This window comes from Orbicella franksi, chromosome 5, assembly GCF_964199315.1.
Source record: "Orbicella franksi chromosome 5, jaOrbFran1.1, whole genome shotgun sequence".
NCBI lineage: Eukaryota > Metazoa > Cnidaria > Anthozoa > Scleractinia > Merulinidae > Orbicella > Orbicella franksi.
The window spans coordinates 3,664,492-3,678,715 of NC_138149.1; the positions used below are offsets into that span (position 1 = coordinate 3,664,492).

Genomic DNA, 14,224 nt, shown 5'->3' on the forward strand with positions numbered 1-14,224 from the left:
AATACACCATAAAAGTGGTAATACAAGAAAGATGCCAAAAATCAAACGGACGCGATAAAATTGATAAATTTGCCAAACTGACGTCAGTAAACTTTTGTGGTGATTACTGGAATGCTTGAAGAAGATATGGAGGTGTGCGTGGGGAAGTTCGCCTTACTCTGACTACAAGGAGTTTTTATTTACAAAATTCTTCATGATCTCGTAACAGTGTAAAGGGCCTCTTCACAATCCTGCCTGAGCAATGCTTTATCGGCTTCATCCTCAATCTTGAATATAGTACGGTGGAAATGGAAGCTGCACTCAGAACGTTTGGTCGTGGTTGGATTTTTAAAATGATAATTAAAAGTTGGAAAACGAGTTCCAAAACGTAGAGTTCACCTCACGGGAATCTGCAAATTTGCTAGCGTATATTTATAGCATATTTACCAACAAAAATTAACATCATATCGAGTAGGTGGCGAGAATTACAAGGCTTATTAATGCAATAAATGCGTACATTTAAGGAGGCTGGTAACTGTTTCCAACAGCTTCTAACAGCTACACTTTGAAGGCAGTATATTAACACTGTTTAATAAGTGATGCTACATTAATGGTATCATACAAATTCCCAATCATTGGTAGACAAGTTGCGGTCATCCTTTTACCATAATAGGTTACCATGGTAACAGTATGACCTGCTAAAAACACCCTTAATTTTAGCTTTAAGCGCTTATAACTCAAGAACGATCTCGGTGGCCCTCATTTTTTTTTATTATCAAATTGTAGTCATCATGATAAGAGGCAACGTTTTGCAAAGTTTAAAAATATTCTGTGAAGGGGCTTCAGAGCCACCTTAACTTTTCGAAAATTTTCGAAAGTTTGAGACGACTCAAAATAGCTGTGGCAAAACTCGCCTGCGGCAAGCTGTTGAGCGGTGTTCCCGCAGCATTTCTCCGTTTCCCAAGTTTCTCCTCGTGTCAGTTCAACTCGACAGAAGCACTGTTGCCATTATTTCTTTGTTAATCCCATTTAGAGCGGGTTTAAATTGCGTGTCGCGAAACCAAAACTAAAGCATCACTTTCGCCAATCACAAAGGACGCAGATAACTCCAGCGAATCGATCACAACTCGTAACAAATTAGTGTAGCTGACATAGTGTACGCGGGCAACTTCTGACTGGTCGAGCCAGGGGGTACGAGAATTTTTTTTGGACTACTCACAAAGCTTCAAAACCTTAGCAAATGCAATTGCATTCGACACTCAAACGAAAACTGTTCTATCTAGATCCGAAAAAGTAGCGTTTTTCTCTTTCTTATTGCAAGGGCAATGTGCTCCTGTTTGATACACTCTTGATAGTTACAGGATAATTGTTATCCGGCATTATTATTATTATTACTATTATTATTATTATTATTATTATTATTATCATCATCATCATCATCATCAAAACTATTGATTACCAAGATATACAAGGTAATATCGTAATCATTGTTCGGTGTTGTTGTTGTTGTTTCAGCTGTTGTTGCTTTTGCCGCTGTTATTTGATGCATGGCCTCTTACAGATCCGTGGTAAAAGGGCGTTTCCCACCACAACACGTGCTGAATTGTGTTAGCAGCTGTTTAGTGAACACCGCAGCCGTTACAGGTGTTCAGCAGGATTTTCGGGGTCTGTTTTTAGTTTGCCGCCAAAACCAATTCATCCTGTAAGAGTCTGATCTTCGGAAACTAAGTGGGACCTCAGTAAAAGCCGGATTTAACAACATTTTGTTATCGGATGTTTAACCAATACGAACGGTGCAGTTTACATTAGTACCTTAAGCAAACCGCGGCGACAACAGCGATGAGAACGCCACCAAACGCAAACTTTAATGAGTAGTGCAATGGCTGTGTATGTGCGTTATAAGTCTTTGTGTACGTACATTTCGTAGCCGTTCTCTGCAAAACAACAAAGTTAAATGACTAAGTTCTGCGTTTTTTGGAGAACGCGTACGACGGCAGCTAATTTTCGTATTTTCATTTGGAATTGAACGCTGACATTACATATTTAGCTTAAGCAAGTTCTGAGACCAATAGGCGCACTAAATAGATCTAGACAATTGAGAAATTCGAAGGTAAAACATAACTTCATTTTTCACTACGGGCGTTGTCCTCTGGGTCGCCGTTGTCATTCCCTCCCTACAAAAAAACCCCGCAGCAACGGCAATGAGAATGTCGTCAAACAAAAGGCTAAATGATCAGAACAATGGATCTTCATCTGCATCATACACCTTTGTATATTTCGTTGATTGGGCGGCTACGAAATGTACAAAGGTACTTGTTTTGCTCTTTTAGCCTTTTGGTTGGCGACGTTCTTGTTGACGTTGTCGTCGTGTTTTGCGTTAAGTCCCTATCAAAGTCGACGTGACCTTTTCCCAAGATTTTTGGAGAACGTTAACCACTAAGGATAATTTTTCGAATTTCAACGGCGGAAGTTTGGAACTGAACGAATTCTTAGCACTCGAGCTAATGAAAACCCGAGATAACAGGCGATCTGAAACAGTCCTATCTCTTGAAAGAAAAACTGTTTTTATTTTAGTTTACCATTATCATTGTTTTTTTCTTACCGCTGCTCAAATGGCGGACAGTTCGAATTCACAGTACTCTGAAAACAAATTAGCGACACACCTGTGAAGCAGTTATCATGGGAATTTTAACGCCAGATCTCTCCGTATGTTTTGGACCACTTATAGAGAAGACACATTTCAGTAGCAATATGGTGGACACTGTTTTATTTCCACACTTTTTCGACGCTTACTCATCCTAGTATTTTGGGGAGTCGTCGTCGTGTTCTTCATGATCGATAACTTGCGAATGCATTGTACTTTATGTAGGGTTTTCGCGCCATTAGCGAGGATTAGATGAATAATGGAAGGGCGTGTTACACGTTATCATCATCTTATACCTCTAGCTCGGAATGCGGAGAATTTTAAGCGGGTAAAGAAACCAGCTGTAAAGCGGTGAAACACACCCTAGAATCGCCGTACATTTGTTTACAAACAATGCTAGAAACCAAACGTTAGCTATGTTTTTAGAGACGCTATAGAGTCAATTTGAGGTGTCGGGTTAGTGTATGTCAATATGGCACTCAAAACAACGAGAACGTAATAAATGAAAATTAATCAACACAAGAGGTCGCGCAATTTCGCGGTCAGCGACATTTTCCAGGATCGCGACGCTTTGCGTTTATGTCTATCACCCTTTATCAATGCCAGATTTATATCTCTCTCGTGATTAGAAATAAAAGAAGCCGGCGATAAACAGGAAATTTTCGCGACAAAAATCTGTGAAAAGAGCGCGTGACAGCACCGGAAACCGTTCACACTGTGTGAGTTCTAAGTCTTCTCGATCGATCGTTCGAGTCCGTCTTACATGAAATTCAGGAAATTGCAACATTTAACTTGGAAGTGAGATATCTCCGCAGAGCATATCTACCTAAAGAACTCTCAATCTACGCAAAAGTGAATTTCAATTTAACCAGGGTGTGGATGCGCAAAATGTCGGCATAATTCACGACTGTCCTCAAGGTTTTTATAATGCAATTAACAGTACTATCAAGTGTTTTCAAGGGTCCTATTTCAGACAACATCCGGTATTAAAATGCCCTCTTGAAATAAACTGAATTTGTTGCTATAGCGCATTAGCTCGCATTGGCCCTGTCATTTATTTTGAAACCTTTGGCCGGTATTTATACACGTCCACGAGATTCACTGTTGATGTCACTTGAGAAGTTGTACGTGACGTGTCACTGTTTTGTCTTTTCCTTGCTCCGCGGATAAATATTTCCAGATGAGGAGGAAGTGTTGCGTCCCATCGGCGGTTTCTTTGTAGTTTTTGACTGAACGCAACTGTAGAGAACTGTGGCGCTGCGCTGTGTTTATCACAGGTCAAAGTGTTGCAAGGCGGAATAAAACCATGATTTGTCTGAATATGTTGAATTTCGTCAGGTTTGAAGGTATCTTACGAAAAAAAACGACAATTACCGTTTTAATAGCCGTGATGGGGTCGGCGTGGGAATTTATAAACTGCGCCAGAAAACAGGTAGAGTAAATAAACGCGACTAATGGATTGCCTTTTGCATAAACAACCTTCAATATTTGCAGAACAGCGACAAATAAAACAATTGAGCTCGATTCGAAAGCAATTAGCAAAAGCACACAGAGTGAGATTTCTCAAGGGCGTCCTCGAGTACAAGAGATGATCTAAACAATCTTAAAGGAAAATAGCGGCGGTCCAAGCAATTTCCACTATTTCAGCGCGCCTCACTCCCCCTATCTGCTAAACGTTAGTGCCGAAGATATGACGCGTAGGGATCTTCCGACTGTAAAAAAGCCGCGTTTTGATGGACATTTAGGGGTATTGGTTGCAGACTTCAAAGACAGCGACCTCAAACCGTAGAGTGTATCTATCTCCGTGTTGACAGATTTTTACAAAGGGTGGCTTATTTAAAGAACTGCCGCCGACAAAGCAAAAAGAACATCGGATCGTCGAGTGCGAATACAAATATGTATGATTTCTACTCGACAAATTTCGGCTATCAGGCACCGTCCTATCCCAACCCTTACGCGTACAACAGCCCAGAAATGAACTCCTCTTGCTCGTATCGCTTTCCAACTTATGGATTCCACGCCGGACCCATCCACACAACTGGTGTTCCGAGTTATCAGCCATGCGAGCGCGTTTCAAACGTCGCGAGAGTAGACGGCATCAGAATGGCCGACAACACACCCTCACGGCCCGACTTCTGCACAAAAACGCTTCAGCATTTTCCTCCCACTCCTCCGCCAAACATGAACACAGTAAACTGCGCTAATGAGTTTCAAAAAAAGCAATGCATCGACAAGTTACTGGAGGATAGCGACGAAGGTAGGTTTGAGTTCGAGATTTTGGATTGGCGAGAGTATTTTCTTCAGAAAACTTCTCAACGCAAAAGGTAGAATTTCCTGTTTCTTTTAAATGTTATTTTAGCTCGACCTTGTGAACTGTTAATTGTACATCGATATCTGGAAAATGCGTTTTTAATGCCGTAAACGAGGAAAAAAAACAGTCTTGATATGGATGACGGTGGCCCGTCAGTTAGGTTCAGTGCGCAAAAACTATTGGACGAAAAATGTTTGTGAGTCCAACTGAAATAAATTTGGTTGCAAAGGAAGTTCGGGTTTATGGATCGATCTTCCAACGCGCATCAAACTGATAGAATCAACTTGATTGAGCTGGAATAAAACCCGCCTGATCCGCCTGCGGAGAACGTGAGAAACTTAACTCAGTGTTTACAATGTTATCACCTGGCGTTTTCACAGGATACAATCCAGATAATGATTACAATTTGTTATGCCGTTTCTTATGGTTTCTTTGCTAAACTCGGCTCTTAATGTTTACTGCGTCCTGTTGTACAGCCATTTCAATCCCGCGACTCAAACAGCAGGGTGTAGGATGTACAGTCGGAACTGCGCTTTAAAAAAGAAAATGTTTCGTTCTTTTGTGGTCTTTGCACAAAAAACCCTAAAGCTACAATTCAATGGCACGCGTCCGTACCTTAATTAAGGTATGAGAAAGTGGAATTTCATCAATTTCTGTTTCTGCTCTGTCAGCTGGGCTTAGTGCAGTGTAGAACACGAAATTACAGCAAATACCCACACAAATATCTAAAGAGGAAATCTCCTTCAGCTTGGGCCCAAACAAAATACTCGCATTGTCATACTCTACTGGACACCTTTCATTGTTCGGTAGTGTTAAATGTTCAGTTTGTTTAGCCATATATCTTCTTCGATACTATTCATCCTTCAGCTATTGTCTAGATACAAAGCAAAGCGTTCCTGCGTTAAAAATTTCATCACCATACCATCCTCTAGACATCGTTTGCAAAACCTGAATGCGTGCAGGCGCGCCGGCTTCCCGACTTCTGATCGATGTCGGGGCTAATAATAAACATAACAGAGAGCTCAGAACAGGCCTTGCTTTCAGGCAATCTTTTGTGTTTTCCAAGTTTCTAAGGGAAATAAAGCATGATGAAAAGACTTCCCCATTTCAGTGGCCCAAAACACACAAGTAGATAAGACAAATATTTGACAAGAGCCAATTAACACAAAAATCGGAACAAGAGAGCCGAGGCGAATCTGTCGGCTACAGTATTTAAAGACACATCATTTTTCCTCAAAACGTGTGCTTTTCGATCAAAGCTAAGCCAAAAGGGAATTTTCCATCTCAGGTTGATTCCATCCAAAAACCAACATTTCAATATACTGGCGAGTTCACTCCAACTAGAGGACATTTCGAATTCTGCGTCTTCGTCATGTAACACTCTTCTTATGTCGACACTTAAGAGTTACTTTTTCTTGAGTCAATCGTCATCACGATTTTATGCTCATTGAGTTTATCGTCCGAAAAAGATAACAGACTTGAACATTGCATGACTGACAGCCAGAGAATATAACCACTAAAAGTGTATGAAACCCATGTAGGCAGGATGTTGCACCTAGCGAATGGAAAGGAATTTTTGATAATATAGCCTGTTCACCGTGTTTGCTTTCAAATGATTTACAAATTTTGTCTTCGTTTTACTTTCACTACTAAGTCTCAAAAAGTGTATCACAACTTAGGATTTGTAGAAAAGCTCTTTAGCGTAAAAGATTTTGGGATTCATTTTCTTTCACTTCTTTGATTCCGTAGTGCATTACAAAATGTAAAGGTCCAACTGATCGAGGTGTCAGCTGTTTTATTCTTGAACAAATTAGATCCTGGTTTAACATATACTTTTCGAGATCTGCCGCATACAACATGGGCTTCAACTATGTGTAGCCAAGCTCAAAATTAAATAAACGCAAATATTTTTTGCACAACAGAGAGACTAAACGCACGTACGAAAGAAATGCGCGAATAAGTTTCATTTCATCGATCGAGCACCAGTGTTTAATAAAAGTCAAATTTGTGTCTTTTAGATGAAAAAACAGATGGAGCTAAACTGAGTAAATCAAGAAAAGAAAGAACAGTATTCACAAAGTATCAGCTTCACGAGCTAGAGAGAGAGTTTGGCCGAAACAACTACTTGACGAGACTAAGAAGATACGAAGTGGCTGTGAGTTTGGATCTCACCGAGAGACAAGTCAAGGTTTGGTTCCAGAATCGAAGGATGAAGTGGAAAAGAGTGCGAGGTGGAATGCCCCCAAAGAAGTCAACGAGTTTGGACCAAATGGAATTAGCAATTTATTGAACTATGGTGATCTTGATGAAACGAATAATTATTATCTCTTACTTATCGTTCATTCTTTTAAAATGTCTCAACCCCTTGGCGTAAAAGGCTATGCTTTAAACTTCTGACCAGTATGTAAGGAAATAGTTGTCAAATTGATAGTAACATTTGTGGTTTTCATGGCCTCGCTTCCAGCCGTATATGGCTTGATTGCAATGCAAAACAACGATGGTCACATGGTTAATGATGTTTTCTTTTTCTCCTAACCTGTCTGCTTACAATTCGTTAATTTTAGAAAGAGAGATTAACTGTTGGTCACTAGAATTAGAACGAATAATACGAAGGATCTTTATGATTTTAGTGTTTTATTAATATTGTTTTGTTTGTAAATACGAAGTTCAGGTTTTCTAAGGTTAGTTTGCATCACCAAAAGTATACACACTCAGTCAGGTCGCTCATCTGGTTGGCAAGACTAGACTTGGGACATTATAGACCATTTAATTGAATTAGGTTTGTTTCCAGCGCCTAACCATATGGATGTGTTAAATGGTATTTCCTCTGCGATTCTTTTCTTTGTAAAATCAGTGGTATTGGAAAGCATCCAGAGTGCAAAGTTAAACTCGGTCTGCGGTTATACACCGCTTAAGTGACGAACGCATAATTCAACATTCTTCTGTAAAATTTTATCTTTCGTTGTTGTGCGTTTATATCTTTTGGAAAAAGTCATTCCAAAGTTTTACTTGAGATGTGTAATTGTAATAGAATGGCCATGCACATAATACAAGCAAATAATTTTAAGATATCACGTGGAAACTCTATGTTGACGCTATTTATTATTTACCTAAGATTATTTACAAGAATACTTTGAAAAAATATTTACCTGGAAAAAATACAACCAGCGTTGATTGATACCATTTAGCGTATAATTTGATATAATTCAAATACCGTTTTGTACAGTGATTGAAACGAGATAGAAGAAATAAAACTTTTAAAAACTTTCTAACATGATGCGAGAGTAGTAAATATTTAGACTTGCAATAGAATCCTTTCCAGTGATATGAATAACTGGGATGTTGGTTAACGCAGATAAAATAATGATCAAAGGAATTCAAGTCTTTCAAAATTGCTTGTTTTGCTGTTTATTTTGCTTTTATGCCCGTGTTTATATTACAGTTTCAGCCAATCAGAACACGTCTCGCATTTCATCGCGTTATGAGGACCCCCCAACCCCTAACAGAACCACGACTGATTTCCCATAATAACCCTCCATGCCCGCGACATACAGATGTACAGTCGCACCCCTATTAAGCGGCCAACGATTCAAACGGCCACCCCTATTAGGCTGCCAGTAATCAAAGTCCAGATGAGGGCTTTTCTATCGTTTTTACCTCTATTAAGCGGCCAGCCCCCTTTAAACGGCCACTTTCCATTTTCCCGAGGGTGCCCGTTTAGCAGGGGTGAGCTGAAGTTAAAATATGTTATTACGACTATTGCATTCACGGGTTCAATAGCCGATCATCAAATTTGTGCCCGGGATTCCGCGGCAGTTCAAGGAGTAATATCACGGTTTTGTGTTATGTTTCATGTGCTTTAATTTTTATTCTGATAAATTATTTCAAAACCTAACTTCTAATCATGATCAGCCCGAATTTCTATAGACTGTGTCTTCTAATCGTCTTTCAAAACCATTGTGGCAAGATAGGCTAGCCATGAGCCGATTGTCCTTGTCGACAGCTCAAAAGGTCCAAAAGGAAGATCTGGATAGAGTTTACTGACTGCTCAGAATTGGCCAACCAAGAAGTTGCTCGTTTATCAACTTACAGCTGTGGTCTGAGATATTCATAATTAACTGATGTGGAATTTTAACTGACAGATGAGAAGTTGCCAAATAGTTGTAAAACTGACAACAGACATTCCAGAACTCTCATCCAGGCCCTCGAAAAGGGGGTTGATCCGTCCTCAACCTCTTATTTTTGCAACTTTGTTGTTTTCACAAACCTGAGGAGATAAGAAAAAAATATGTATATATGGAACCTTATAATAATAACTTTAGTTAAGTGTCAGGGTAGGTATTTAGCTTTCAGAAGCTAATTGGGGACACTACTACGTTACAATGTATTGAAATTTAAAATGTACAGTTAAGAATACGAATTAAAATTAATTGGGTACACTAGGAATAAGTAAGAATCGTCTTAAAAGTGGATAAAAGTGGATACTACAATGTAGCATTGCATTGAAGCCAGGTCATTTCTAACATCAATAGATAAAAGAAAAGAAACTGTAGCCTGTGACCTAATGTGCCACAGAATTCTCCGAACTATTGTTATTTACAAGAAAAGTAAGATAATCAATGCAATGATTCGTAATTTAATCCCGGGATCTGGGAGAGGTATCGTGTGCCATTCCTTTTTGCATCCTGATTCTTCAAGTCTTGTTAATTTTGTGAGGTGCAATTGAACAAATAATGTTTTGGAGGTATCGTGACGATTTAGGTCAACGCTGACATATCGATTTCAGTATTCAGACACTGAGTCAAGTACATTTTTGCTTGATTAGGACATTTCTCCAAGACATTTATAGTAAAATCTCTGCTCATCACCGTTTGATGACCTTTTCAAGACGATTGCCATAGGTCGCCCACAATCACAAGAAACAATGGTTATTGTGTATGGCAGCTGGCATATATAGCTCTGAACTGACTCAGTTCAGAGCTATATACACCGGTTGATACACAATAACCATTGTTTCTTTCAGGTCAGTTTTGATGTAATGCTGACATCCAGCAGAAAGGCAAAAAAATCTGGAAGCAGACATACTGGGAACTGTGTTTCATTTGATGATTTCTTCACATGAAACAGACCACCAAACTACTACATTTTCATTAACATTCCCTTCAAGTGAAACAACAATGAAGCTATACGAAACAATAGGAAACTAGGAGTTTACAACATGGCCACCCCGAGAGCATAGCCTTGGAAAAAACAAACTCGATTTAGCAGCGTTTCTGCGACCTGTCGTGTTTGTCAACAATTAACTCGACTTGTTTTAGTCAACACCACTTGTTATGTCTTTTTATGGAACCGACCGATGAAAATATGCCTCCTTCAAGGTACATGTAATCCGGTGAAGCATAGATAAGCTTATCTCCGGTTTTCGTGGGTGATCATAGCCATTTGGACCACCAGCTTTGAAACACATGTTCAATGAAGAAAGTTTGAAGAGATCGCTCTTATCTGCGCAATCTTGCCTTGTCACTGGCAACAGTATTTCCACTGTGATTCACCCCACATGATGTTGCAAAAGGCAACCGACAGACGGTATGATCCCAATTGAAAAAGATTTGCAGGTGTACAGTTTTAAACTATTATTTACAGTGATGCCCAAGTGGCCACTTCATGATATGTAACAGATTCTACGATTGAAAACAGAAAACAGTGGTCAACCGGCCTCGGCCCAAAGGTTCTATTTGAGCAGGATTAGAGCAAGCTTTATTCTCCAATCGTTCTTCTCCTCCATTGAATTTATACAGCTATTTTGTTTTGCGACGTTAAGGACTTGGTCTATTATCATTCATTTTATAATGATAGGGGTATTTTGAAACTATTTGTTTTGTGCCTTTGGGTTATTTTTGACCGCCATGTTTATTTATAAAGCAAGCGCGTTTACCAATCTGTGAAAATATTGACATTAATACGGAATATTCACTGAAGGAAATAATGCGCTACGAAATATTAAACTCCTGAGAGCTGAGAGACACTCTGCCAAAATTCTGCTGTTCATCCGGTCAAATAATTAAAGATAATAATACAACAATTGAAGAAAAGGAATTCGATACGCTCCGCTCATTAACAATTCCACAAGTTTATGCTACGAAAATTAATTTTTGAGTAACAGGCTGTGACGACCTAACAGCTAAATAATAATAATGATAATGATAATAATAATAATAATAATAATAATAATAATAATAATAATAATAATGATAATAATATTTATCCCTGTAAAGGAAAACCGGTCAGTCAGTCAATCGACGAAGGTTGATTGAATGGTATTTATTGGTGGCCGGTACATACAGAAAAATACATTTAAAAAAATCAACAGGATTGTCCGCAGTTTACAGCTAATTTACAATATATTAATCATAGCCGTTTAGAAAATGGGTTTGCATTAGCTTTTACCATCGAATTTCGTAACTATCTGAATATTCTCAGTACGCCAATCAGTCTAAAAACCTGCTCGAAACTAAATTTGTTATGCCAATGATCAATTCCAAAAAGGTACACAAAAAGTTTGCCGTCGTTATTCAAAATACCCAGAACTTGGTTATTTCACGTTGTTGTTTGCAGAGGACGGCTAAGAAATGTACAAAGATTTATAACGCACGTGCACAGCCATTGTTCTTCTCAGTAAACCTTTTCAGTCTTTGGTGACGTTTTCGTTGCTGTTGCCGTCGTGGTTTGCCTGTTACGGTCCCTGAAGACTGCCCGAGCGCAGTGCTTAGTGACAAACCTCTTACTGAGGACCGTAAAAACTGACCCAGTCTGTGCGGCTGGGGATCTTCATTCATCGCAGTGGTCACATGAAAACGGCTAATTACTAAACCTTTTTCTTTTTTTAATTCTTGGTATTTTTAGAACATTATAGACTAATATTAAGCTGTCGTCCCGTTATTGTGTCAGCTGGTCACAGCTATTTACTGTGTGACATCACCAGCCTTGGCAATCACGACAATAGAACTTCGCCTGCATTGAGATGATGTTTCGAATGCCCTGGTAAACGATCCACTTCCACGATAAGCAAAATTCCTGTCACCAAACAACACACACTAGGGTACTGACTTACACGTTGCGGTGACATTAATCGGGGACATATTATAGCGACAATGAGTTCCTCGTGCATGACACGCACGTTTTTGCGAAGATCGTTCTGTAGTGGGGACAAAATTTTGTCCCCGCGACATGATGCAAGAAATTCAGTTGATTAGATTGTGCGTCATGAAGCAGGGTCAAAATAACGTCAATGTCGCAATGTCAGTACTGCTCTTCCAAACTGTCCCCGCTACAACAAAGAAAAGAACCCAGCTTGTGTACTGTTCCTGCAACATGCGTCCTATGCTTTCACACGAAGGGGCTTGTACCCGCTACACGCCACCGCAAGACCCACAACGTAACATGTTTCCTAATGTATGCTGACTCTATTTTTTTTTTTTTTTCAAATTTAAGCCACGAGATGTCCTATGAAACATTTCAGTTTTGTATGATCTAAGTTCTAGCGATTGCAACCCCTGTTCACAGTGGCGTAGAAAAATGGGCGCGATCCTCAAAGCTGATTTTTTCTTTGCTTTGTAGATTTCTCAATTTGGAACTTCGTCAGGATCCCACAAAAATCTTACGGGGTTGAAACAAAATAATTTTTTCTTAATTACGTCTCCAATGTGACAACAAAGCGCGCGTGGACTGAAAAAAAAAATCTAAAAATAATCGCATGATCTCAATCTTGAACGCCGAAGAATGATTAGAATGGCTAGAATGAGAACTTACTTAAATAAATTGCGAGAAACTTTCCTTTTGTCAGTTGCTTGTTGATATTTTTATCAACTGACTAGAGATGGCCCGCCCGCTCTTATTGGCCGATATTTTTGCGGTTAAACTAGACGGAACCGTTGAGCGATTTGTGATGTCGGCGCGACAAACCAATTTAGAAAGGAACCGTCAAAGCAAAACTTGAGGATACACGATACCTTGAGAGTGCTACTCCCGGGGGGGGGGGGATACTCCCTTATATGGGCTATATAGCCTTGATATGGATCTGTTTTACGAAGAAGCCGCTTTTTCATCATTATCGAAAACAAAACCAACAAAAGCCCTTCACAGATTAAGTTTACGGTAATTTAACATTGGTCTGAACTAGGGAACTAACGCAAGTCTGAAACAGGGTTTTAATTTAAGGGTTAGGTCATAAGTAGGGTTTCGAATTTTTGGTCAGGTCATAAATAGGGTAAGGAATATCGTAGATTTTGGTCATAAATAGGGTAAGGATTTTGGGAAGCGGGCCGCACACCCCACCCGATATTTCAGGGAGTAACCAATTTCCCCCCCCCCCCTCCCCGAGGTGCTACGTTAGTCGAACTTTTTCTTTCTAAGTAAAACAAAACGGTCGCTATAAAATCTAACTTTTCCCAGAAAATGAATTGAACGTAAAATCGCTGGTACGAATCTTTTTCTGAAGGGCACCCGCGAAAGTATTGTGTAACTTTAAAGATATGATCAGAAATCGTAAAGCTCAGTAAAATCTCCGACTATTAAAAGGGCATCTTGGATTTGCGTCTGAGTAAAATCATTGCATATTCGTGTCCCATCAACCCTCTGGAACCTTCTTAAAAATGCTACGATACCTATAGTACTGGGAAAGCTAATTAATGCGAAACTGGGTAACATGTTACCCGTTACAGAAGATAACTTGTAGCTATAATGGGTGACAAAAGTGAAACCATCCCACCCCCTCCCCTTTCCCCACTTCTGGTTGGTTTCTGCGCAGACCACAGAACCTACACAACATCAGAGAAGTTTCATACTAGCGTCTCAACCACTTTTGTTCCTTATGGGAAGTAAGAGTATTTCCGAAAATATGTCCTGTGGTTTCCAAAAACAATCGGCTGAATCTCTCGCGGTTAGCCAATCAGAATCAAGGATTTATGATTCCGTACCACTGAGAAGCTGGAAAGAGTAATAAGATTTGGCAATGACTGGTTCCAAATGACACGAGCACTATATGAAACAAGGTGAAACTGTATAACGGACTATAACACTGGAGCGACCTTGTTTGAAGCCTGTTTTATGGCGAGTGGAGCAGATAATTACCATGGAAACCATCGAGTGAGCAGAATACCTTACTGATGGACTACTTAATCTATTCTTGAATGTTTGAGGGGGCAAGAGCGCGCTAATGAAGTCGAACTGAAAGATACCCAGTTGGAACAGCGGACACCTGCAGGCACCGCTCAGCGATTGTAAATCTTCAA

General features: G+C 39.6%; 2 protein-coding genes across 2 annotated transcripts in view; both read left to right on the forward strand.

The window, feature by feature from the left end:
* LOC145486221 (histamine H2 receptor-like) overlaps positions 1–14,224 on the forward strand; it is a 126,128-nt gene that overhangs the window by 47,258 nt on the left and 64,646 nt on the right. The window lies entirely within an intron of this gene.
* LOC145486232 (uncharacterized) lies at positions 4,025–8,959 on the forward strand. Its single transcript, XM_081464852.1, has 2 exons — positions 4,025–4,880; positions 6,953–8,959. Exons 1-2 carry the CDS (start codon positions 4,520–4,522, stop codon positions 7,222–7,224), a joined length of 633 nt encoding a protein of 210 aa, XP_081320978.1. The 5' UTR covers positions 4,025–4,519; the 3' UTR covers positions 7,225–8,959.

Excerpts from the sequence above, each read along its gene's own strand:
- LOC145486232 (XM_081464852.1), top strand. The coding sequence starts at position 4,520 with ATGTATGATTTCTACTCGACAAATTTCGGCTATCAGGCACCGTCCTAT. Across the intron at positions 4,881-6,952 it reads ACTGGAGGATAGCGACGAAG|ATGAAAAAACAGATGGAGCT; the intron begins GTAGGTTTGAGT and ends TGTGTCTTTTAG.